The 21,912-nt window shown below is 47.6% G+C and overlaps 2 protein-coding genes and 1 long non-coding RNA gene across 4 annotated transcripts; all 3 read right to left on the reverse strand.

Annotated features, from left to right (window-relative positions):
- Nucleotides 1–895: 895 nt before the first annotated feature.
- On the reverse strand, nt 896–6,189 carry topaz1 (testis and ovary specific TOPAZ 1). The gene is made up of 18 exons (XM_052069932.1): nt 5,857–6,189; nt 5,727–5,773; nt 5,283–5,508; nt 5,145–5,212; nt 4,988–5,046; nt 4,458–4,544; nt 4,295–4,352; nt 4,023–4,174; nt 3,797–3,889; nt 3,629–3,732; nt 3,180–3,249; nt 2,906–3,077; nt 2,690–2,790; nt 2,229–2,394; nt 1,995–2,147; nt 1,660–1,863; nt 1,365–1,551; nt 896–1,279 (listed from the first exon to the last, which is right to left on the reverse strand). The coding sequence occupies exons 6-18, from the start codon at nt 4,473–4,475 to the stop codon at nt 1,072–1,074; spliced, it is 1,686 nt and encodes a 561-aa protein (XP_051925892.1). The 5' UTR covers nt 4,476–4,544; nt 4,988–5,046; nt 5,145–5,212; nt 5,283–5,508; nt 5,727–5,773; nt 5,857–6,189; the 3' UTR covers nt 896–1,071.
- LOC127605077 (uncharacterized) lies at nt 5,478–8,645 on the reverse strand. The gene is made up of 3 exons (XM_052072656.1): nt 8,286–8,645; nt 5,857–6,940; nt 5,478–5,508 (listed from the first exon to the last, which is right to left on the reverse strand). The coding sequence occupies exons 1-3, from the start codon at nt 8,506–8,508 to the stop codon at nt 5,478–5,480; spliced, it is 1,338 nt and encodes a 445-aa protein (XP_051928616.1). The 5' UTR covers nt 8,509–8,645.
- A 441-nt stretch (nt 8,646–9,086) lies between these two features.
- Nucleotides 9,087–17,099, reverse strand: LOC127604674 (uncharacterized). Of its 2 annotated transcripts, XR_007963383.1 has the most exons (4): nt 15,970–17,099; nt 13,491–13,617; nt 11,867–11,936; nt 9,087–9,398 (listed from the first exon to the last, which is right to left on the reverse strand). It is a non-coding gene; the product is annotated as an uncharacterized LOC127604674 (long non-coding RNA). The 2 variants fall into 2 exon arrangements; XR_007963382.1 differs by having other exon boundaries at nt 11,867–13,617.
- Nucleotides 17,100–21,912: the final 4,813 nt, after the last annotated feature.

Consider the following 21,912-nt stretch of genomic DNA (forward strand, 5'->3'; position numbering starts at 1 on the left):
ACTTTTCTTGACTAGACATAAAAAGAAGACCCATCACTTAAAAGGCAGAGGTGGGGGATGGGGGGGGATACTTGCACAAATGGTTCCGTCAACACTTCTTATTCATCACTGTTTACACAGTGGTCTTTTATCACTTCGCAGGAGCATAAGACCCTTCATAATGCTTATGTCAAATGACATCAGACATGCATTTATCTTCTCCTGACCACATGACGGTCTGTGTTGAGTTGCCCTGGGGTAACTTTCACAAATTAAAAACAAAACAGTGCTGTTGATGGCACTAAAATTTGCCTAAGTCTGACAAGTCACAATTAGAAGTTAAACAGATGGAGTGCATATGACATTGCCAGACACACTTTCTGATTTCTTTCTCAAAGACAAGTGGCTAACAGCAGGTTAGCAACAAGAAGAAAATGTCATTTTTCCCCCTTTGTCCAGCCTATGCCTCATAAAAGCTAAACTGTAAAATATGTCGAGAAGTAGGCTAATTGCACATTAGATACATAGCCACCCATATAATGTGTCATGCCTGGGCTTCCCCCGACACATACAAAAACAAAAAAAATAAACAGTTTGGTTCATTCAGAGCCTGTGATAGCATTTGATGAGGCTTGCCACGCAATTCTAAAAAGACAAACTCAGAGGAAATGTATAAATATAACAGACAGAAGAAGGAAAAGCTTCCTGCTCCTTTTAAAACTCCTGACATCTGGAAAAGCGGGACAAAATACAAAGTAAATCCAGAAAACGGAGTGGGAGAATTGAACTAAGCATAAGTCACACGTCTTGACGTTACTTTGCAGGTTGAACCCCCATATTGTGTTATTCTCAAATGTTCAGTAACACCGTTACACTTTTAGTATAAGAATGAAAACCACAAAGAACCATTGTGGAATAGAACTTTATACCTGAACACTGAGAACATTTTGTAAAAGTATGACAACCAAACTATACAAAGTACAGTAACAATACTTACATAGCTCATACAATAAACCAATCACACTATTGTCAAAACAATAACGCTTACATTGCATTACTTTATGAAATTCTTCTTTTTTTTTTTTTACTTACTTACTTTATAAACTCACTCCACAACTTGTTTGCCCACATCTGATTTCTACGCAGCCATCGTAGGGCCGAGGCAACGCTAAGTGTGAAGACTTGTTCCTGTGAGGAGTTTACAGTGATGTAGTGGACCTCCAGATTGGGCTGAGGAATGAGGGCCGCTGAGAGCAGGCGGCTACCAGCTGAGAGGTACTCTTTCTCGCTCTCCTGACTCCTGTTAGGGGGTGGAGGGGGGGATACGTCAATCGCATGTAACAGTTACAATAAGTACATCCAACATGAGTAATTTCCGGTGTTACCTTTTCAGGATGATGTTGAAGGTGGCGGGTGTCATCTCAGGAAGGGGGAGAATGAATGAAGCATTGACAGTGATGAACATCTCAAATGTGAGAGCTAGTTCCACCTCCCCCAGTTGACTGGGAACGATCAGGGACATGAACTCAGCGGGGGCCGACACAGCTGGGTAATGGCCGGCGGTTAGAGAGCCTTGGCGGGAGTCAAGCAATGCACAGAAAATGAATTCAATAAAAAAACGGCAACGGTGTGTATTTTATTAATCAATGAAAGGGTGTTGGACCGTTGTCCTCCACTTACGCCCGAAGAGTTCGCGCGCACGTTGCCACTGGTTTTGTTTCCCTAGCTTGTGCAAAAGCGCCTGCAGCACAGCGCCATCTACGGGTACCTTTCTGGAAAGCATTAAGTACGCCAAGTCTGAGGCCACGGGGAGCACCAGTCTGTCCACACACACTTGCAGGTGAGTATTAAACAAGGGGGTGTATTTAGAGATGTCAACCTGGTCTGGAGAGAAAGACACCCATGCAAAGTAAGACATCCCGTCCATCCGTAAAAAAAAAAAAATCAGACAGTAGTTGGTGCTACACGGCGGCTTAAACTGAAAAGAAGTTTGCAAACCACGCATGTGAGCTCACCGTTAGGCTTTTGTATTCCCGGGAGATTACGCAGGACCTCTAATGCATCTCTGTGTGAGGCTTTCTCAGCCAGATGGGCGAGTAGGCGACTTCTTCTCTCCAGGTCGGGCTCCTTACACGGCCAAATGTTTGAACTCACAAACCACTTGCTTTCTGTCGTCAAAGATAAAAGTTTGGCACAACACTGCGGTTAAAACTAGTTTTGCCGATGCCCTCGGGCTCCAAGTCACTAACCTCGGAGAGTTTGCAGAGCTCCTTCCAGGCTGCCGCCGAGGAAGAAGAGCTCTGCTGCCAAGGTGATCAGGTTGCAGCGTGAGCCGCCGTCCTCATTGGCAAACAAACCTCTCTGCATCGAGTAGTTGATCTTAAACCGGGTCAGCACCTCCATCAGACTCCGACCCTGCCACACACACACACATACACACAAAAGGTAGTTGTGAGCACCCCTACCGGATGTGATCATATTTCAGGTGATTTCATTTGCTCTTCAATTAGATACTCTTGCAGAGGGTAAAATTAACCTGGGTTGTTTTTGTGACATTTGTTTGGCGGTGCGCCAGCAGACTGTAAAACGCGTGCCTTGTGTCAATAAAGTTTGGGAAACACTCTAATAAGGTGTAGCAATATTTTATGTACCCCCCCCCACCACCCCATAACATCAAATTCCAAATGTTTGTTCACATGGGTCCACTTACCTTGGCCCACTGTTGAGTTTTATGGTATCTTTGCATGAGAGAGACTCCAATTCTGCCAATGAAACCCATCAACAGGGAGTTTGGATCTTCAGTGGGACAAGCTTCATAGCAAAGACACGAGAGTGCATAGATTATAGGCATGTACAATGAGTTAAAAAAATAGTTTTTAGGGAACCCCCCCCGCATCTTATTTATTTATAAATCAAAGTTGCTTACTTGTCTCAGCAAACGCCGCAAATGGCACAGACAGATTGTCTTTGGTCTTGGACAGAAGAGCGACAGCGACATGCCCGCTGATGCGCTCCACTTGGCTGGGATGTTGGCAGGGTGTGCAAACGGAGCGAAAGGCTTTCCCCAGGCAGCACCAGTCCTCTTGCTGTGTACAAAGCTGGCGAACACAACAATGTCGGGCAAGCTGAGGCCAGAAGGAACGCAAGAAATAAACTGTGCGATCTTGCGGGCGGGTTTGAAAATGGCTACGGTGGCTAACCTCGATCTCCACAATGACATGGGCCAAGATCAAGGAGCATGAAATGGGCACGCCGTCGGACACAGATGGTCTTTGATATCAAAAGAGACAGACGGTGAACTACTACTACGGCATGGACAAAATCAGGTCATACAAATGGATGCAGAACAATACAATCACAATACAGTGTTCCTCCTATTATTCGCATGGGAAATAGGGAAAATTCCGGAGTAATTGTCACCCCCGTGCCCCCTGGAAAAAAGTTTTTATAGTTGCCTCGAGATGCCATAAAATGGCAAAAAAAAACTATTTTCCTATTTGGGCAAAGCTGTTGCCTGTCAAAATGAAGCTCCTCCCCTCACTTCAACATAGTTCCTTGGCACCGAAATAATCAAGTAAATTGCACAGGGTTGAGGCCTCCCGAGCGCAAAAACAGCAATCTTTGAATGTTGAAAAAAAAAAACCCTCACCTTTGACAATCAGGCACATTTGGATCAATGATCTGCTGGAATTCGGGAATGTTTCGAACACCATCGAAGCAATCCAAGCTCAGCATTAGATTTTCACTGGCCATCTGTCCGAAGGCGAAAACCTTATTACGGATAGACCGGCATACGTGGACAAAGGAGTTCATTTACCTTGTATGTTAGCTGCAGGAGGCGAGGCACGCCGCTTGTGAAGCCTTTTTCTCTCACACAGGTGAAAAGAGCGAGCAGGAACTCATGAGTAGGCTGAAGAGAAGGTGAGAGAAACACGTTTCTCCTCAGACTCGTTTTCTCCGGTCTTGTGAACCCAAAACATCAAAATTTTCTGCCATCTGCTGGCCGACATGACAAATTACACGGTAGCTCACTGGAAACTGACCACGATTTTATGAGCCAAGGCGACACAGAGCACCGACAGAACATCAGCTATGATGTCCGCTTTCAGCAGAGTCCAGAGGAGGGAGAGAAACACGGGCACGGAGAAAAACATTCCGGGGATGTTGTGCTGGTAGTAGCTTGTGAACAAAGCCACTGAAAATACAGATGTAGACCAATTATGTGCAGATGAATTGAAGGATGCTTTGATTTAATTCGGATGCGCGAATGGAAAACGGCTCACTGGTAGGACGGAAGGTCCGTTTTAAGTCGTACCTGCTTTCTGGAGGCACAATGGATTTTTGGTGAAACGCGACACTGTGTTGACACAGAACTGTGAGGAAAAAGAGCAACCGTTACTTTGATCTATGCAGGAGATAAAGAATTTATCTGGAGGTTCCACTGAGCATTCAAAGGTTCTGATTGCTGCCGAGTTTACCTTCTCGTCGCCCTTCATCGGCACATGCAGAAAGCGGCATATGTTGTCGTGACAGGACTGCGATCCACCGAAGAACACGTTGCAGTACTGAATGTTTAACGGGGCGAAAGGAAGTTTTCACATGACTCAAAACGGCTCCCGAAAAACAGACACGAAGGCACCACATGCGAGATGAGAAGCTCTGATATGAATACATCCACAACTCACAAAACGTTGGGGATATTTTGGCTTTCAACACCAGCTCTCATTGAAACGGGACATTTATCGGTTGATTTAAGGACCAAATTTTGCCGTTAAGCTCCTCATTACAGAACAGCAACTTGTGCAAAAAGTACTGAACATTTTCACAGTTGGACATTCAAAAGCTTGGAGAAGGTCACATTAGGGTAAGTTCACCCGTAAAGATTCGAATGCATTTTAGGGTGGTCCTCAAAATTTCACCTCAAAGCCAAATACCCCCAACTTTTTGTGAGTGACGCGTGTTGGTCTGCAACACTTGAACCTTTTTTCCTTATCGACGCAATACTTACAAAATTAATTTTCGGACACCTCAGATCAGTCTTGTTTGCAGTTTTTGGCCTCGATGGACCTGCACAATGAACCACCCAAAATAATGGAGACAGCCATTGAAAGCATACCCCTTCGCCAAATCCCCAATGCTGTCACGCTGCTTGAATTCCCACTCACCTTTCCACGCTGGCCCGAGCGGAGGGACGGGGTGACGCGATTGGCTCTCTGCCTCAACTTGCGCGTCCCTGTTTTGGAAAGGACAAATCAACGCAAAACCAGAAACCCGCGGACGTGCTGAAATGTGCCAAAACATACCTTTCCTGGATGTCTGCGCTTATGCGATCTCTGCCGGCGTAAGATGCGTCCTGTTCAATCACCGAAAGTAACAATTAAAACGCTGTCGGTGTCTATGTAATAACCCGAACTGAGTTTTGATCCACTACCATCGGTTTGGTGGCGATTTCTTTTCCGTATAGGTTGCGTTGGCTTTTGGGAGAAGTGTTGCTCTTCTTAGGCCGCCAGGGCCTGCTCGGGTTCTCCTCTGGAAAATTCACAAGTGGCGAGGTGATGAGGCAATAACTTGAGGTCGTTTCTCAAAACAAACAAACAAACAAAAAACAAGAACCCCCCCCCCCCCACATCACTCATGTATTCATTTTGTCACAACGCAATGAGATTGCCGTCAGTCTGGTAAAAACAATTTCTTTGCTGCGTGGCACATCGTGATAACTTTCAGCAAGGTCCTTAAATTGGCCATACCGTTGTCTGAGCTGTCGCACGGACGATTTATATTAACTGGGGTCCAACTGAAACACAAGTAATATCGTAGAGTATGTTGTCACAATAAGCCGTTGACAACTGGGAGATGGCGTCAAATATGAGGCTTTACCTTTGTTTGAAGGTCTGCGACGCTCCATATGCGGTCAAAGTCTTTGGGTTTTTGTGAACTATGTTGGAACCCAGTTTCAGCGGACTCTCCTGGGGTAGGATGTCAAAGAGCTCCGAGTCGTCGTGGTCCACATCAATAAGCAGGATGTCCCGTTGATATGCCGTGAACTCGTCCAAAACGCCCAAATGAGCGCCACCACCTGTCCCGGATTCGCTTGGACAGCATTCTGCTAGCTCAGTCGAAGGCGATCCTTGGTCACTAGAGGAAGGCGACCGGCCCTCGCCGTTGAAGGATTCGTCATCGTCATGATCAGAACTGCTGATGGGAGGACTGCAGTCGAGTTGTTCCGCGTTACCTCGTACCTCAGTGACCTTTTCATCCATTTCCTCCACAACGCCATCGCCGGCGTCACCGCCTGTGTCGAAAGAGGGCGACGGCTCTCTTGGAGTGAGAGAAACAGGCGGGATTTCTTCCGTTTGTGCAAAGTCACTCGTGCGGGTTTCCAGGTTCATGAATCCACTCACAAGCAGTTGCTTGTCGTGCCAGGTGATATAAGTGCGTGCGCAGGAACTCTTTCGTTTCCAAACATAGAGCCTCACTCTCTGGCAGGTTGAGGACCGTGGGTCATCGTCGAATAATCCTGTTCCTACGGTGTTACATGATGTCCCAGGGCCGGAATCAACGCTCTGGTGCTCGTCACTTCCATCTTTCTGGTGGCCTGAACAACTGGACCTGAGCCGCAGTCCAGAAGCCGCTATGTCCTCTTTAAAGCAATAAACAGGCTTGTTCTCGAGACCATGTGGTAGCACAAAGCCACAATTATAGCACCTTGCGCCAGACATTCGGACGACGTCACAAAGGTTGACCGTCAGGTCGGGGACTTTCTTACTTGTTGGAATGGATTTGTGCTGTTCTGAGCAAGGGGACAATTTTTGGGCCACCTGCCTGACCAGTGTCCTCCTCCTCCTCCTCGGAGAAATGATTTTACAGTTATCACATAGCTCACAGCCAGAGGATTGAACCGTTCTTTTCAAGGAGGCTTCTGAACCAGCAGGGGAGGTCGGGATCGGATTCATATTTTTATCTGCAAAGGAAACGGAGCATTGTCAAGTAAATTCGCCTCGATTGGGATTGCTTATTCACAAGACCAATCTCAATATGCTTGAATTGAAACAAATTGCACAGTGACAGTAAAGTAAAATGACAAAACTGTTGTCAATCATCTGTATGGTATTGCTTGAGTGCATCGGGTTGACAGAAACATCTGCTTGCAGATGAAATGTATCCAAAAAGCAGTGGAGCTCTGCTCATCACAAAGATAAGTTCAATACACATGTGGAGGACGCGGTTAGCTATTCAAATGTCGTTTTTAGTTAGTCCATAAGTCAGGATGACTGCAAGTGTTAAAAAGATGTGCTCACATTTTTAGGCTGAGGCCTAAATAATTGCGGCGATGGGAATTTACATTAAAAAAAAAACATGGTGGTCATGCAAGTAGCGTTGAAGGGACATTATCAAATATACAGCACTTCGAAAAAGACCAGTAAAAGTTTGTAGCCAATACACACAAGTCACAGGCACCTTATTCACCTACTAATAATGCCAGAAAGTCTGAAAGCACAAATTAAAGTGGTTTTTGGGAGGTCCAACCATCCATTTTCTTAAGTGCTTGTGTACTTATTAGGGTCGCAGGAGACTTTTCCAAAGTTGATGTGCCTTCGACCATCCACTATTGGCGGTGCTAAACATACCTCCAAAAACAAAAAGTGGTTGCGTACTGTGGTTAAATTATTTTAAAATGGCAGCGCCATGCCAATTGCAATTTTGAGGGGGGGTCGGTACAATTAGATTTTCCGTAATTGTTCAGCCCCAATGTTTACTAACAAATATCTGCAGAATACGGAATCAAACAAGCGTATAAAACGAATTCATTACTGTTGTTGTTTCACACGGTTTGAAATACTTGAATAGATTTTCAAATCAAGAACATAAACCTTTTGGTGGCGGTCCAAATCGCATCCTGTCCCAAAGGTCCAATGATCGCCGGACCAAGCAGCTAAAACGTTTAGCATAATAGCTTGTAGCATCCCCCTCAAACTCATGCAATTATCTAGAAAACGCGAGCGTAACAGTAAATTTCTACATTTGTCATGTCATGCCCCAGAAATTATTCCAGACGTTTAGGATGAATTCCATGAAACTAATGCAAACAACAAAGTTGAAAAGCATCTTTTTTTTTTACGAACTTGGTTGTCGCGATGCTGCATCACGAATATTATCCAGCTCGGGCCACGCCGTTCGGGCCTCGCTTTAAGCGTTTAGCGAGTTTAAACTTTTGTCGAAACGGCTCCGAATATACTCGCCTAATATCCACCCACGCCGCCCGGGAAGCAACTCGGCCGACGTCCCTTGAAAAGCACCGGGCTCACCTGAGCTCCTCCCCACGTTATCGCATAAGGCTGGGGTACGTCTGGCCGTTTCCTCCGCTTGCTGCGGCCCGGTACTCGGCTCCATTTTGTCGAACGTCCTGTCACGTCCGACCTCTGACAGTTTTTGTTGGGTTTTCAGTCTTGGTGGCGGCATCATGTTGGGGCAGGTTGTATCTTTCAATTTGGTTCGATTAAGTGCGACCTTGCGGGTGGACGGGAACATTATGAAAAGACCGATGTTGACAGTCGGCGGCAACACAGCGCATGCGTAATTGATTGTTAGTCGAACGGTATTTTGGTACCTAAAATGGTGAGACCCAACTTCGACATGACACCAGAGGTTGCAAAAGTACTCACGTTGCCCCTTCATGTTTAAGTACTGATTCTATGCCAGTACTTGAATAAAGTTCAAGAGCAGCGGCTGAATTTTTTATTTTTATTTTGACGATTTTATGTTATGACCGTATTTATGACTTGGCACAACTAATAAAACGACACAGAAAATATTTAAACTTTTTTTTATTAAAGTGCAAGCGCAAACTTCACACAGGAAGGCCAGAGTTGGAATCAAGCCCTGCGCCACTGCGAGGCCGAGATTTTGGCATACGGCAGATTAGTACGGCACGTTCTTGTCTAGTTGTATATACTGTCGTTTTTTCATAATGGCTGATGCGTGTTGTTTATTTCATCATTTTCTGGCATTTGTAGTCGTTCGCCTTGCACGACAATCGCCCTGGAAAATGAATGGATGGGTACCTGAATCACAATAAAATCTGATAAAAAATCCAGAATTTGTCGGTATTTTCTACATCGGCAATCCATCGATCATCCGATTGGCATTTCGGCGCAGTGAGGTCAAATGTGTGCGCGTAGTGAAGGAGAGACCCTGGTGTTGGGAAGTAGCCGTTCCCTGGAATGCGGCGGCCTGATTCACAACACCAGCTGTCCCGCCCCACCGAGCCAGCAGATGGTGCTCAAGTGGTGGAGAAATACTCTTTCCATTAGGGAGAAGAGGAGCGGTTACATCTCGCTGCTTCTCCTTTGGGGGGGGGGGGGGGGGGGGCGCGGTGTACTCTTCCCGCTCTCCCCTGGTTTCCACTTCTCGAATGACAGCTGTGAGAAGAGAACATGCAAATGAGAAGATGAGGCGTGAAAACACACTCGAGGGAACTTTCTTTTGAGTTGCTATTTTATTTTTATTTTTTTGTCATGAATTGGGAGCCTCGGCTAAACTTCTCTGCACCTGACAGGCCACTTGCAAACCTCTCTGCACTTGCAAAACATCCTCTATGCAAATTTTATAATCACACCACTGAGAGGTGTGTGCGCAAACGTGAGCGCTATAAGCTTTTACTTAGCATATGAAATGAGCTGGGATTAAAATGGGATAAAGAGCGGCGGGGGGGGGGGGGGGGGCGTGTTACAAGAGGTCAGCGTTCATTTTGATTCTGTGAAGCATTTCATCTCTGCCGCCCGCTCTCACAGGCATCGGCCCCGCTTTCATTTGCCTACACTTACATATTCATTGAAATGTTAAATGGCATAAAAGGCAAGAATTAGCCGCTCGTCCACAGCGCTGCTCAAACGTCACGTTTGGCATTTACCTGATGGGCATGTCCACATCACACCAGGGTGCCGTTTGTATTCTTGCAGCCGTCAATAGGTTGAAGAGGGTTAACGAATGTGTGCGAGGCTCCAAGGCGCCTCCATATTTACGATCAACAAATGGATCCAAGCATGTTTGATGCTGATTCTATTTGCGTTACATTCCCATAATGCGTACAAGTGTCTTGCTTTGTTGTACTTTGACAGCTTTTTTTTTAAAACCGCATCGCTTCTCCTCTATATTTTACAAAATAGGTCAAAAGGCACCAAGTAAACTCAATTATGGGATATCATGACAAAAGAAACCCATCAAGACCAATGAGATGACGCCTTAATGTGGACAGAAGGTACAATTAAAGAATAGTCTATTATAAAAAATAATTTCACATGTTCAAATAGAGCCTCCTGCTAATTTTTGAAGGTGTCACGATGCCGTTTTAGCCCATCTTTATCGCTTTCAATTTTGTACGCGAGCACCTTATAGTGCGCGCCTGTGTGTGTCCTTAAACACCGACGGTGGCACGTTCACGTGCTGATTAAAGGCCCCTGTTAAATAAATCTGATTAATTTAATTAGCACTACGGGGGAAAGACATTTTGCTCGGAAGATAAATAGGAACTATGCATCCAAAAAAAAAAAATCCTGATTGCTCTTGGTAGGGGGGCTGAATAAACCCGGACAATTATATGATGTGATTCTAGAACTTGTGCTATTGATTTTTTTAACAGATATTTCTTTTGTCCTACACCGGGCCGTACGTATACGTGTGCGAAGGCGAGCGGCGGCTGAATTCCTTTAAATATCCCTGCCCGCCTGCCTGCCTGCCCGCCTCATCATATGGTTGCCATGGCAGCCGGCCTCTCTGCTTTCCAGATAACGTCCACATGCTGCGAGACGGCTCCTCTACCTGAACGCTATGGATCCCATTGGGGTGGGGGGTGGGGGGGGAAAGGTGCATACGACACGTACAACCGCGCTCCTTTCCCCAAGAAATAAAGACGGAGAACCATACCCGAGGTAAATTTGACGTTCGGAGGGGACGGATCAAATACGGGTGCAGATGGGGAAACAGTTGGTAGAAGAAATGCTTTGATCTAGGGACAAAACCGAGGGGTGAAAAAGTGGATGTTTTGTGATCGGCGGCAATTTCCCCCCAGAACAAAGACAAATGAAAGGTAGATGGAGACACCCTCCCGGAGGTGAGAATAACAGGTGGCGTGTTTTCAAAAGACACCCATTTCTTTTCTTCAAAACTCCTTTCTTCCCCATCCCGTTCTGCCGTTTCTGCGATTCCCAGCCCCCCCCCCCCACCCCCCATACTTTCCTTTGTCTGCCTTCCTGCCGCTGGTCTCGTTCTCCCTTGCTTCCATTTTTTTTTTTTTTTTTACTCAAGCTCATTTAGGCGTAGGTATTCCAGAAGGCCCGCCAGCCACATTAAGGGTGGCACCTTGTTGGACGTTATTTTTGTGCGCGTGTGTATATACGGTAAATGCATCAACGCACGTCAAGTGAGAACATTTTCCATCCGCCTGAATGTGCTCACAACAGTATTATGTATGAATCTTGGTGAAATGAACAATATGTGCACACTTGAGACTGTTGCGTCGACGGACGACATTTTCACAAATGATACGAGATATTCGCGGCTTCCGATCAATTCCTGTTAATGATGCCAGTGCAAAACAACAATCCGGGTTTTCCCTCTCCGTAGCAAAACCATTTTTTTTTTGTGCGCTACGCTATTGAAAATGTTTCATTTCAGACTTTGAATTAAATTTCAAGCGGTGCTTTAAGAGATTCTTGGGCTTAATCTCAAATTTATGTGTCGTTTTTCAAACAGGAGTGGGGAATTTGAAGATCGGGAACATATTTAGCCTCTAAACACTGGTTCTATTCCGATTGTTTTCCTACATTTAAATCAACTACCGGTAGGTTCCCCACCATTTATTTTAAATACTCACGTTTGTGGAACTTACCTCGGTCAATCTACGAGACACATTTTTACAAGATGACGTTCCACATCCATCTTTGCCCTTTTAGCGTGGCCTGAAAGGGAGACAAGTGAGTAAAGAGCAGCCGGCGAAGAAGTCTGTAAGCAGCCGTTGCGTACGTTACACTGGCAGAAAAAGCGAGCCGACACGGGAGCAAAGTGGGAAAGAAAGTCGATAACGACGGCACCCTCAATTTCCTCTTAAAGCACAAAGGAGGCCTGATTGCATTTGAGAGATATGGGTGCGCCTCAGCCTCTCCTAATGCATCTGTAAATTGAGTTGGAAAATGACGACGTCTGTTGTCTGCGCTCGGGATGGAAGCCAGGAGGGGGTAGGCCAGCATCCTCCCCACCCCTGTCAGCTGCAGACCTCCGCAAACACTCTCGAGACACATTTTCTCCGAAACATCTCGGGGTGGAGAAAAATTAGTCATACACAAAATCCGGATTATGACCCGTTTTTATGTATTTATTTATGTATTTTTCGCGCTTGCTTCAAATGTAGCAAAAACGCCGGAAGGTTGCTTCCTGTCATCGAGCACATAAGTAGCAGTGTCCGCCTTTTAGGTACTTTTATGAAGGATCTGTGGCAGTCGGCTGTGATAAGCGTGCATTCATTTCCTCATTAACTTGGGGGGGCTAAATGTCAGGTACACAAAGACGCGCGCATTCATACCAACGCATGGGTCGGTGTCCTTAAATTGCCTGGACTAAAAGTGAGAACATCAATCAAATCAAAATGACGCCGCGAACCTTTTAGTGTTATTTTTAACTCGCTGGATAAAAAAAAAAAATAAATAAATTAAATGCGCCCTCTTTTGAAAGGAAGCAAACACTCAGGAAGAGTGGAAGTCATTTTACAAAAGCATTTTCGACTTGAAATTGCAATACAGGATTTTTCCTCCCGTGTAAAAAAAAAATTCAACCATTTAACTCGACTGCCGATGAAACGCCGCAAATAGGAAGGAAAAGTGCCAAAGTAATGCACAGCCAACATGGCTGCCGTCCTTCAGTGGCATCTTATGTACGCTCGCTGCGATTGAACACATTTTGAGGCTGCCAGATGCATTAGCGGCAAGGGCAGAGATTTGAACGCGCGAGCCTGTCGGTGGTCCGTGCACGCGCACACGCCCACACGCTACAGATAAGACCGACAGTCATTTAGTTGGAGCTTTGCCTCTCTTTTATTCCCCCCCCCCCCCCCCGCAGTCTCCCACAACTGTGTAAAAAATGCTCAAACTTGCAGTCTTGAAATTAGAAGCTAAACAGCCAATCAGGACTGTGCGTGAAGACCGATGATAATTGATGAAAATGTCGACATTTAAAAAGGAGACGGACGGGCGTTTATCTTGCGTAGCATGCGGGTGAAGAGACGAGATCGTCCCTATGAAGCGTCATTTCTGTCTTGGTGTCTTAAATTTAATCACACACACACGAAAACCGCTTACTGTCGCCTTTGGTGACTGACTTGTTTTAAAGCTAATGCACCCCACCCTTCTCTCTTTTATGCCAGATGGATTGTTTGGCGTTGTGTTTGAGTGCACGGCTATAAATTTACAAGTTCCCGCCTTGCCGATTCGGACACCGAGGGGTGCCAGCCGAGCACTAACCCTGATGACTCCGTGCAGGATGCCAGCTGCTGGGCAGGGCAGGGCAGGGCGGGGCGGGGCGGACCAGGCCGGCCGGGCTGGGCGGGCGCACGGGTTGCGCTTGGCTTGGCTTGGCGAGGCACCGAAACTGGAAAGAAAGCACAAGATCATCCTTTTGAGGAGAGGTCACTGACAAATATGCAAATGGACGCTTTATCTCCACCGCTCAACGTGTCTTTTCACGGTCTCAACGAGAAACAATCGACAATTGTTCCGCCCCCAATGACTGGTACATTCGAGGTTGCGTACGTTGATGCTGGTAATTATGGATTAGTGCAGACTGCCCACGACACACACACACGCACAAAAAAAAAAGCCGAGTAACGGGATTACGCTTGCCACAAATTGACTGGCAGCAGCAGCAGCGACGTATGCACACGCATCACCCTCAGACCTCCACGCCAGTCGGCCATTACAGGCAGCGTTGGCTCGGCAGCCATTTTGCACGACGGCTCTGGAATGTGCAGATAATTGACGTTTCTCCAATCATGCGTCAGTGTTGCAAAAGTGTTGCTCGTCAGCCCTAGACGTCAGAACCCACAATATATTTAGATTTTTTCTCTTTTTGTCCCCCCCCCCCCCCCCCACCCCCTCATTGGTATAAAAGGAGCACACACACACACACGCAGCCAGCCTGCAGCCAAGCGTGAACTCCACTTGGTGAGATATGTATATATACAACATGGAGAGTAGGGCTGGTGGGGTGGGGGGTGGGGGGGGCACGCCCTACAGCTTGACAGCACTCGCATATGGAAGGAGCATGGAGGGGTGTGAGGAGAGAGGAAATGGGAGTTGTTCTTATAGGGCCAGCATTTTTAACACAAAGAACCCGCACTTTTGCTGGTGCTGCTGTATGCGCGTGAAGGTTTGAGGTGGGTGGAAATGACCCCCGTATAAAATGTAAATCACACACATCCACACACCCGCACGACAGGGTGTAATAAATGTCGACTCGGATCAATACGTAGCACCGGAGACGCCGTTTCAGATCATTGACAACCCCAGTCTTTGTTCAAATTTATGTCAGCCACAACGATTGAGAAAGATGATCAATATTACCTCATTCAAATGTTTTTTAAAATGTCCGACTGACCCGGACTGCGCCCCCCCCCCCCCCCCCCGGCCCCCCACCTTGAATAGATGCACTGATATCCTCCATCACATGGGCAAGACGTGATAAAGGCCACTTAAGGATAAGATCACATCTCTTCGAGTGGTTGGCACACAGACTGCGCTGGTGGGGGGGGGGGGGGGTTGGGGTTTGACGATGTCATGGAATATGACGCTGATGGTGGAGGTTAAGGCGAAGGATCAATGGGGGTGTCGCATGACCAAGTGGAGTGCGTCTATGATGTAGACGGCCAGCCGTTGTACAGTGCTGGTTGAATAAGGGTGTTGGGTAAAGAGCGAGTGAGTTAAGGGGGGGGATGGGGGGGGTGCAGCGGTGCAATGCGCACATGGCATCTTTCCTAGCCCAGACATGAGGATCACATGTGCATGTGCGTGTGTGTGTGTGTGCGTGTGTGACGCCCTCCATACATGTGGCCATCCCCCCCCCCCCCACATCCATACCGACTCCGTATACGCCATGAAACTGCACATATGATTGCCGCCCTTTGTCTGGGTCAGTGATGGCCGTCGGTTCAGCGCATCACGCTGCTGTTCTTTCGTTCCACGGTTGCACTCACGCATACTCACACACAGTCATGTGCGTGGCAGATGACCACCCCACCCAACTCCCCCCCCCCCCCCACCTCTCTCTTGGACCCATTTATTTAATCTCATTCTCCCTGGTACGTCTCTCAAAGATGACAGTAGTCCTCCTTGTCATGACCGACAAACCAACCCGGCGTGTCCTCAGATTGCACCCCCACACCCCCACCCCCACCCCATGGTCATCATCATCATCATCATCATCTTCACCATCTTCTGTGAGCGCGTCCTCCTCTCACCATGAGTCAGGAGTGTTGGGCAGCAATTAAGGTGGAGGTGGTTGTGGGGGGGGGCGGATATGTCGTGAAGAAGAGACCCTATTTGACTTCTTTCTTCTCACCCACCCTCCCTCGCCTTCCACAGAACTGCTGGTTGGTGACAGGGGCTAAGTTTCCCACCCAGCGGCGACTGTGTGCACAGCGTCAAACTGAGGGGACCCTTTGTCTCCCACCACCACACTGGGAGAGATGGTGTGTGTGCAGACACACACACACCACACACACACACACACAGATACAATATATATTCTGTACATATTTACAGATGACACCCATCACATAATGACGCGCACACACTGGAGGTGCCAATCATGATATCCCGGAGCCCCCCGGCACCTGCACACCTGTATAATGTACATGCGTTTATTTCATTGTGATGCCATGTGGCTTTTCACACCCTCCCGTTGCAAAGGCACATGGCAAAAGTGCGCGAGTGCGTTCGGACTCACCTGGCCTCGACGCCGTGCCGTGCCATCGTGGGTTGTGCCGCCTCAAGTCGGGTGGCGGAGCGGCGAGACCTGACGTCGGCTCCTCCGCCCGCCTGCTTTCTGCAGTAGTGTATAGGATCAGCAGCTACACCCTAGCACTGACAGGAGAGGGGGAGACAGAGAGGAGGGGGTTCTTATCCAGCCTGTCGGATCGTACCACCTGCCTAGAGGGGATGCGGGGGAGCAAGCCGGGCCGGCCAAGTCCTTGTGACGCTCAGTCGGCTACCCCGGAATCGTCCCTGCCGTCTGCATGGCCATGGGCTCTCCCGCCTGCCGCTGCTCTGATTGGATGACGCGCTTCCTCCTTCATCAAAATGTAAAATTCCAAGACAGAGAGTAGTGCAGCTTTGTGCGTTTATGTGTACATATCGCTGTTTGTGTGTGGGAAAGGCAGACAATGCGAGTGGGGGGGGGGGGGGGGGGGAGATGTCAGGAGCCTTTTGTGGGCATTACAGACATACATGTCAGTGGCGCTCGTCTGACTGATTGCGTTTACAGCGGTGTGTGTGCGTGCATGACAATGTGTCATTTTGCGCCTTTGTGTGTCGGGCAGACCATATACAAGATGCCATTGTCTGCGTGGGTGTGATAGAGGAAGTCGAGGGGGAGCCACAAGACAAAGAGCGCAAGTGATAGGAAGACGCATCGCGCGCAGAGAAATGGATGTGTGCGGCCAACGAGATGTTACATTTGTCTTTGTGATAATTCTCGCGTTGGACCGCTAAAGATTTCCGGTCGGTCACTTTCTATCACAACAATCGGATGCGCACTCCCAAAGGAGACCGTGGCAAGATGGAGGGCCGGCTTACCGCCCCCCGCCACCCGCCAACAACCTCTCACCCCCAACTCCCGGCAGGGAAAGAGGGCAGGTAGACGAAGGGCGAGCGAGGAGCACGTCACATGGAGGGTGACGGGCACAGCTTTCACATACTCGAGCCGGTCAAATACTGCTGACTCACAATGCCTGCAATGGAGGACAGAAAGAAGAAAAAAAAAAATCAAAAACCATCTTCTGAAAACGACCTTAAAATCAAACGCACTCACAATCCTCCAGCAAAGTCTTACGTACATTAACTCTTGGCGTTTTTAACCCCCGATACAATTTCTTCCACACAATGACAAAAGGCAGACCTCCACCAAGGCCAAAGTTGCTCACTGCCCCCACTTATGTAAGAACATTCGGGTCTATACGCAAAGTCCGCCCGCCGACTTTGGGTGGGAGTCCGAAGAAAAGCCATGGACCTCTGCGCTAGCCAATCACGGCAATTATAGAGGCAAACAGCATCATGACAATTAAGTCAACAATTTAGAAAACATGCAAAGTGGCGTATATGCAAATACAGGGCAGGAATTCAAGACGTGCCACGTGATTTATTCAACTTGAGACACATTTGCAAGGGCTGATTTTGCGTCTCTAAATAGCGCATAGAAAAGGCGTCAAGGGAGACAATTTCTGCTCTTGGGAATAATTCCTTGGTTGGTCATCATTTGACGTCAGGAGTCATTTCGGCGTGCCGTCTCAAGTTTTGAATGCACTGCTAATCAGATGAGGATTTGGAACGAGTTTAATCCGAGGAAACACGGCTTTTCATGCATTCCATCACTTCACATTTTATTTTTGCGCTTGTGGCCATCTTGTAAATGTTTCATGGTGGAAACCATCGGTGCAAGCTAGAAATATGGCGTTCTCTAACAATTTTCCTTGTTGTAAGATTCCAATCCAATCACGCCGATCACACCGATAGTGTGCGGTCTACACAGAGTGAACCCACCATTTTTGGTCACACTATTTGGGAAATCCTCAAATCCGGCCCAATCTTTCCACAGTGTGCCAAAAACGCAAAAGAGACGATCCATATCGCCATCCGTGACGCCACCGACTTGTACTCGTCTGCTTTAGCCTCCTTCTTGAAAACAGACCGTGGCTCTTTCCTGGCTTTTCTCCGCCTCTCTCCCGCTGCCGATTTAATTACCTTCTATATTTATCGGCGCTCGTGACGCTATTTTGGTTTCTCAGAGTCTTCTGGCTGATACCGGTTGGGTTACATTATTCCGAGTGGCCCTCGCACAAATCGAGGAGCTGCCGTTTCTAGCCCTGAAACCGAGAAACGGGTGACATCTCTTTTTTGATGTATGTCACATAGCGGTAGCATGAGTGTGTGTCGTAATTGCATTTCAAGGGGGGGGGGGCAGTGTCTGTATTTGGCTGAGCAGCATGGAGATAACGACGGCAGACTCAAAAGGTTCTTGCAAAACGGGCGCACGGGCCGCGGTATGGATCGGCTGCCTCCATATTTGCCTGTGATTTATTATTGTTCCTCGGCAGAGGCCACAGTCATCTGAGAGATGATGGCCATATTGATCTGATAAACAGTTTCATTTACTGCCAAAGCCTGCCATTCATACGCGGGCGCACGCACACACACACACACACACACACACACGAATAAGCTAGCTTTCTGCTCTATCAATTCCCCACCTCCTCCTCCGCGTCTGTCGCGCTTTTCCTTCCCCTCGGGCCACCTCAGCCTCGACAGTCTTGAACCTGCTCATCTTCTACTCCTTCCTTTGTCCTTCTCGCCAACCCTCTTAACTTCTCTTCTTTGCTCATGCCAAGCGCGTTTCTCACAACATGAAGATCACCCGGCAGCAACCGTGTGACAGCACGAGAGACGTCAGCGTTTAACCTCACCCTGCGAGCAGATACAATCTGTGAGTTTGTCTTCTGGCGTTGCCGAAAGGAGATTCTCATGAAGAGTCTCGCATTTGGCTACATTTGCTATAGTGCGCAAAACCTTCGCAAGCGTTCAACAATGATCACAAAGGAAACATCACAAAGTGTAGCTCCACTCCGAGTTCATCACAAGGCGATGTGAGGACCGTGACGCATATTGAACACATACGAGAAGAATCACATGATCGTCGGGATGTTACAGAATACAAACGTTCATTTTGGGCAGTTGTGCAAAAACAGGACAATTCGTTAGACTTGTATGATAACAAAAGGTTCATTTGTTGCTCGATCATTCTCGGAATGCAAACGATGCAACGCTCAGATCATCTTTCTCCGTTACAATGGGAACGCAATTAACGTCGGTATCATGGCTTATTCATGTTGGAACGTTACCGCTTTGAGCGTTTGCAATTTGGTGAATGTACACACAATCGATTAAAAATAGAGAGAGACCTGACGAACTGAGCAAAAATGAGTTTGTATCTCCAAATCAGATATCGAAAATATTTATTTTGGATGGCCGGCATTTGCAGTGGTGTAGAACAGCGCAGCATCAGACTGAGGGCTGTTTCTAATATTTTGACCCTCTCGTGTAACAAAATAATGCGGGCTAAATGAATACATTACCTCTCAAAATGGTAATTTACAAAAAAAAATTTGTAAATTACTGGTTTAGGTTTGAATACAGTGTCAATAAAACACCTTCAAAACATTCCGTATAATGATTACAAAAAAATGCGGTAGCATTTTGTAGTTCTTACATGGGACATTCGAATGATGGGGGGGGGGGCTAATGTTAATAAAACGAGGGATCATTTCTGCTAATTAGCGGCCACTTTAAATGAATTTGCAGACCACCCGAATGAAGTGCAAGCCCTGACGTCGTGACTTAATCGGCCACGAGGCACGACTTTGTACTCGGTAGAATCGCTGCCTGCGTAATTGATGTGATGGGTCACACTTCTTTAATTAGCCCGAGTGCTAACTGACATCGACGGGAGGGTTACGGCGAAACTCGGGCAATTCAACAGTTTTCAAATAAGACGACGCGTTGCGTCCACATTGATGTTTGGCGCTGTGGGATGTGGGGGGGGCGAAACTGGGTGGTCTGACGGACTTGACTGATGTGTGGCTTCCATGGCTTTCTGTGAGTGTGCACATTATTTGAGAGTAAACACTAAATGGCATCCACCAGGAAATGCATAACATATTCACACACACACACACACACACACACTAGAAGGCTTTCAGTTTCTAAATCAATCCCACATCCGTAGCTAATGCAGTGCTGGGCCCTCTTCAGGAAACATTAGGCCTATTAGTCAAAGTGTATGCATTCCTGTATATGCATGTGTGTGTGTGTGTGTGTGTGTGTGAGGGTGTGGAAGGCGCACACTCAGCACGAGCCGATCTCAGTGGATCCTGTGAGGTCAGCAGGAGCAATAGGGAAAGAGGGACCGTCTTATGTGTGTGTGTGCTCTTTATCGCTCTAAAATTATCCTCCATTTACTGGAAGTCAGGCCGTGATGGGGGAGGGGGGGGGAGAGAAATATGGGCACTCTTGTTTGAACGCCCAACTAGATCACTTTGTGGTTGCACAACTTAAGAGACAAATCGCCGTCTTCCTCCGTCAGATACTGCAAGCTCATGTAATTCAATACTGTCCCACAAGGATACAGTAGGCGGCCCGGTAGTCCAGTGGTTAGCACGTGGGCTTCACAGTGCAGAGGTACCGGGTTCGATTCCAGCTCCGGCCTCCCTGTGTGGAGTTTGCATGTTCTCCCCGGGCCTGCGTGGCTTTTCTCCGGGTGCTCCGGTTTCCTCCCACATTCCAAAAACATGTATGGCAGGCTGATTGGACGCTCTAAATTGTCCCTAGGTGTGAGTGTGAGTGCGAATGGTTGTTTGTCTCTGTGTGCCCTGCGATTGCCTGGCAACCGATTCAGGGTGTCCCCCGCCTACTGCCCGGAGACGGCTGGGATAGGCTCCAGCACCCCCCGCGACCCTAGTGAGGATCAAGCGGCTCGGAAGATGAATGAATGTATGAATGATTGAATAATATCCAGCTGAATATTGAACATTTGATATTTTCTGGGCCTTACATCTCCCTTCAAGATATTCCAGATGGAAGTTTTTGGAGTTACAAGTATGGTCATGGAACAAATTAAACTTGTCGATCCAGGCGGCACGATCTCTCCTTGGGTAAACTAAAATCAGAACGTATAACGTCGACGCTGGACCTTAAACGTGACATTTACATCAAACGCCATCCAGTGTCGATATCCATACTCTCTCCGAGCTGCTTTTGTTCCCTCGCCTCACACGGTCATCTGCCCTCCTCCTCCTCCTCCTCGTCTTCCTCACACTGTATTATATCCCCGCGGACAACGTGAGATGGATCAAGTCTCTGCAAATCAATATCGCCCATTCATGTGGCCGCAGCTCATGCATGGTCATGTGAACCGGCACTCTCGCACATGCACGCACAAAAATTGCTGAATCGATACAATTGCATCTGGACGAGCGCGGCTGTGGGAGGCTTGAGGGGCGGAAATGGACTCAAAATGCGTTTTATGGTGATTGCGAAAGAGATGGAACTTGCTGGGAATTTCTTTCTTTGGGCATCAGCGATATTAGCCTCGACCGGCCGGCGGAAGGAAGTCTCCAGATAATAGACGCATAGATTGGCCGGGCCTGCAAAGCGTGGAGGATGGAAAAGTGAGAGGGAGGAGACGGTGGAGGAAACTAATGGAGAGAGCAAGACAGTGAAGCCGGCCGTTATAAATCATATCCACTCTTGGCGCCGGCCGCGTATCCTAGCAACCAGACAGACTCCACATCCCTTCCGCCCCCTGTCTACAATATATATATACCGCTCACAGACTGGTAACTCTTACTACCCATGGTGCATCGGGCCGTGCCACAAAAACTCCTGACACACTCGCTAATGGCGCGAGCTGCCCCAACCGCTGTAACATTTGCGTTCGTTTCGGGACGATGAGACCTAAACCGAACCCACCGTTGGACCAACAAAGAACTGCACATGCACATGGAGGGGAATAAAAAAGTGACTTGTTTATAAAACAAAAATTCTATTTCATATTTATGATCCGAGCCTTAACGTGGATAATTAAAAATTTGTCAAATGTCCAGCTTTTGGGGGGGAGGCT

Source organism: Hippocampus zosterae, chromosome 7, assembly GCF_025434085.1.
Source record: "Hippocampus zosterae strain Florida chromosome 7, ASM2543408v3, whole genome shotgun sequence".
Lineage (NCBI taxonomy): Eukaryota > Metazoa > Chordata > Actinopteri > Syngnathiformes > Syngnathidae > Hippocampus > Hippocampus zosterae.

What these genes read in the sequence shown, in the direction of transcription:
- LOC127605077 (XM_052072656.1), bottom strand. Translation starts at nt 8,508, where the DNA reads ATGTTCCCGTCCACCCGCAAGGTCGCACTTAATCGAACCAAATTGAAA. An exon ending in TAACGTGGGGAGGAGCTCAG is followed by an intron (nt 6,941 to 8,285) that starts GTGAGCCCGGTG and finishes TTTCCTTTGCAG; the next exon opens with ATAAAAATATGAATCCGATC. An exon ending in TCGCAGACCTTCAAACAAAG is followed by an intron (nt 5,509 to 5,856) that starts GTAAAGCCTCAT and finishes TGAATTTTCCAG; the next exon opens with AGGAGAACCCGAGCAGGCCC.
- topaz1 (XM_052069932.1), bottom strand. An exon ending in TGCGGCGTTTGCTGAGACAA is followed by an intron (nt 2,791 to 2,905) that starts GTAAGCAACTTT and finishes TTTGCTATGAAG; the next exon opens with CTTGTCCCACTGAAGATCCA. An exon ending in TGCGCGCGAACTCTTCGGGC is followed by an intron (nt 1,552 to 1,659) that starts GTAAGTGGAGGA and finishes ACTCCCGCCAAG; the next exon opens with GCTCTCTAACCGCCGGCCAT.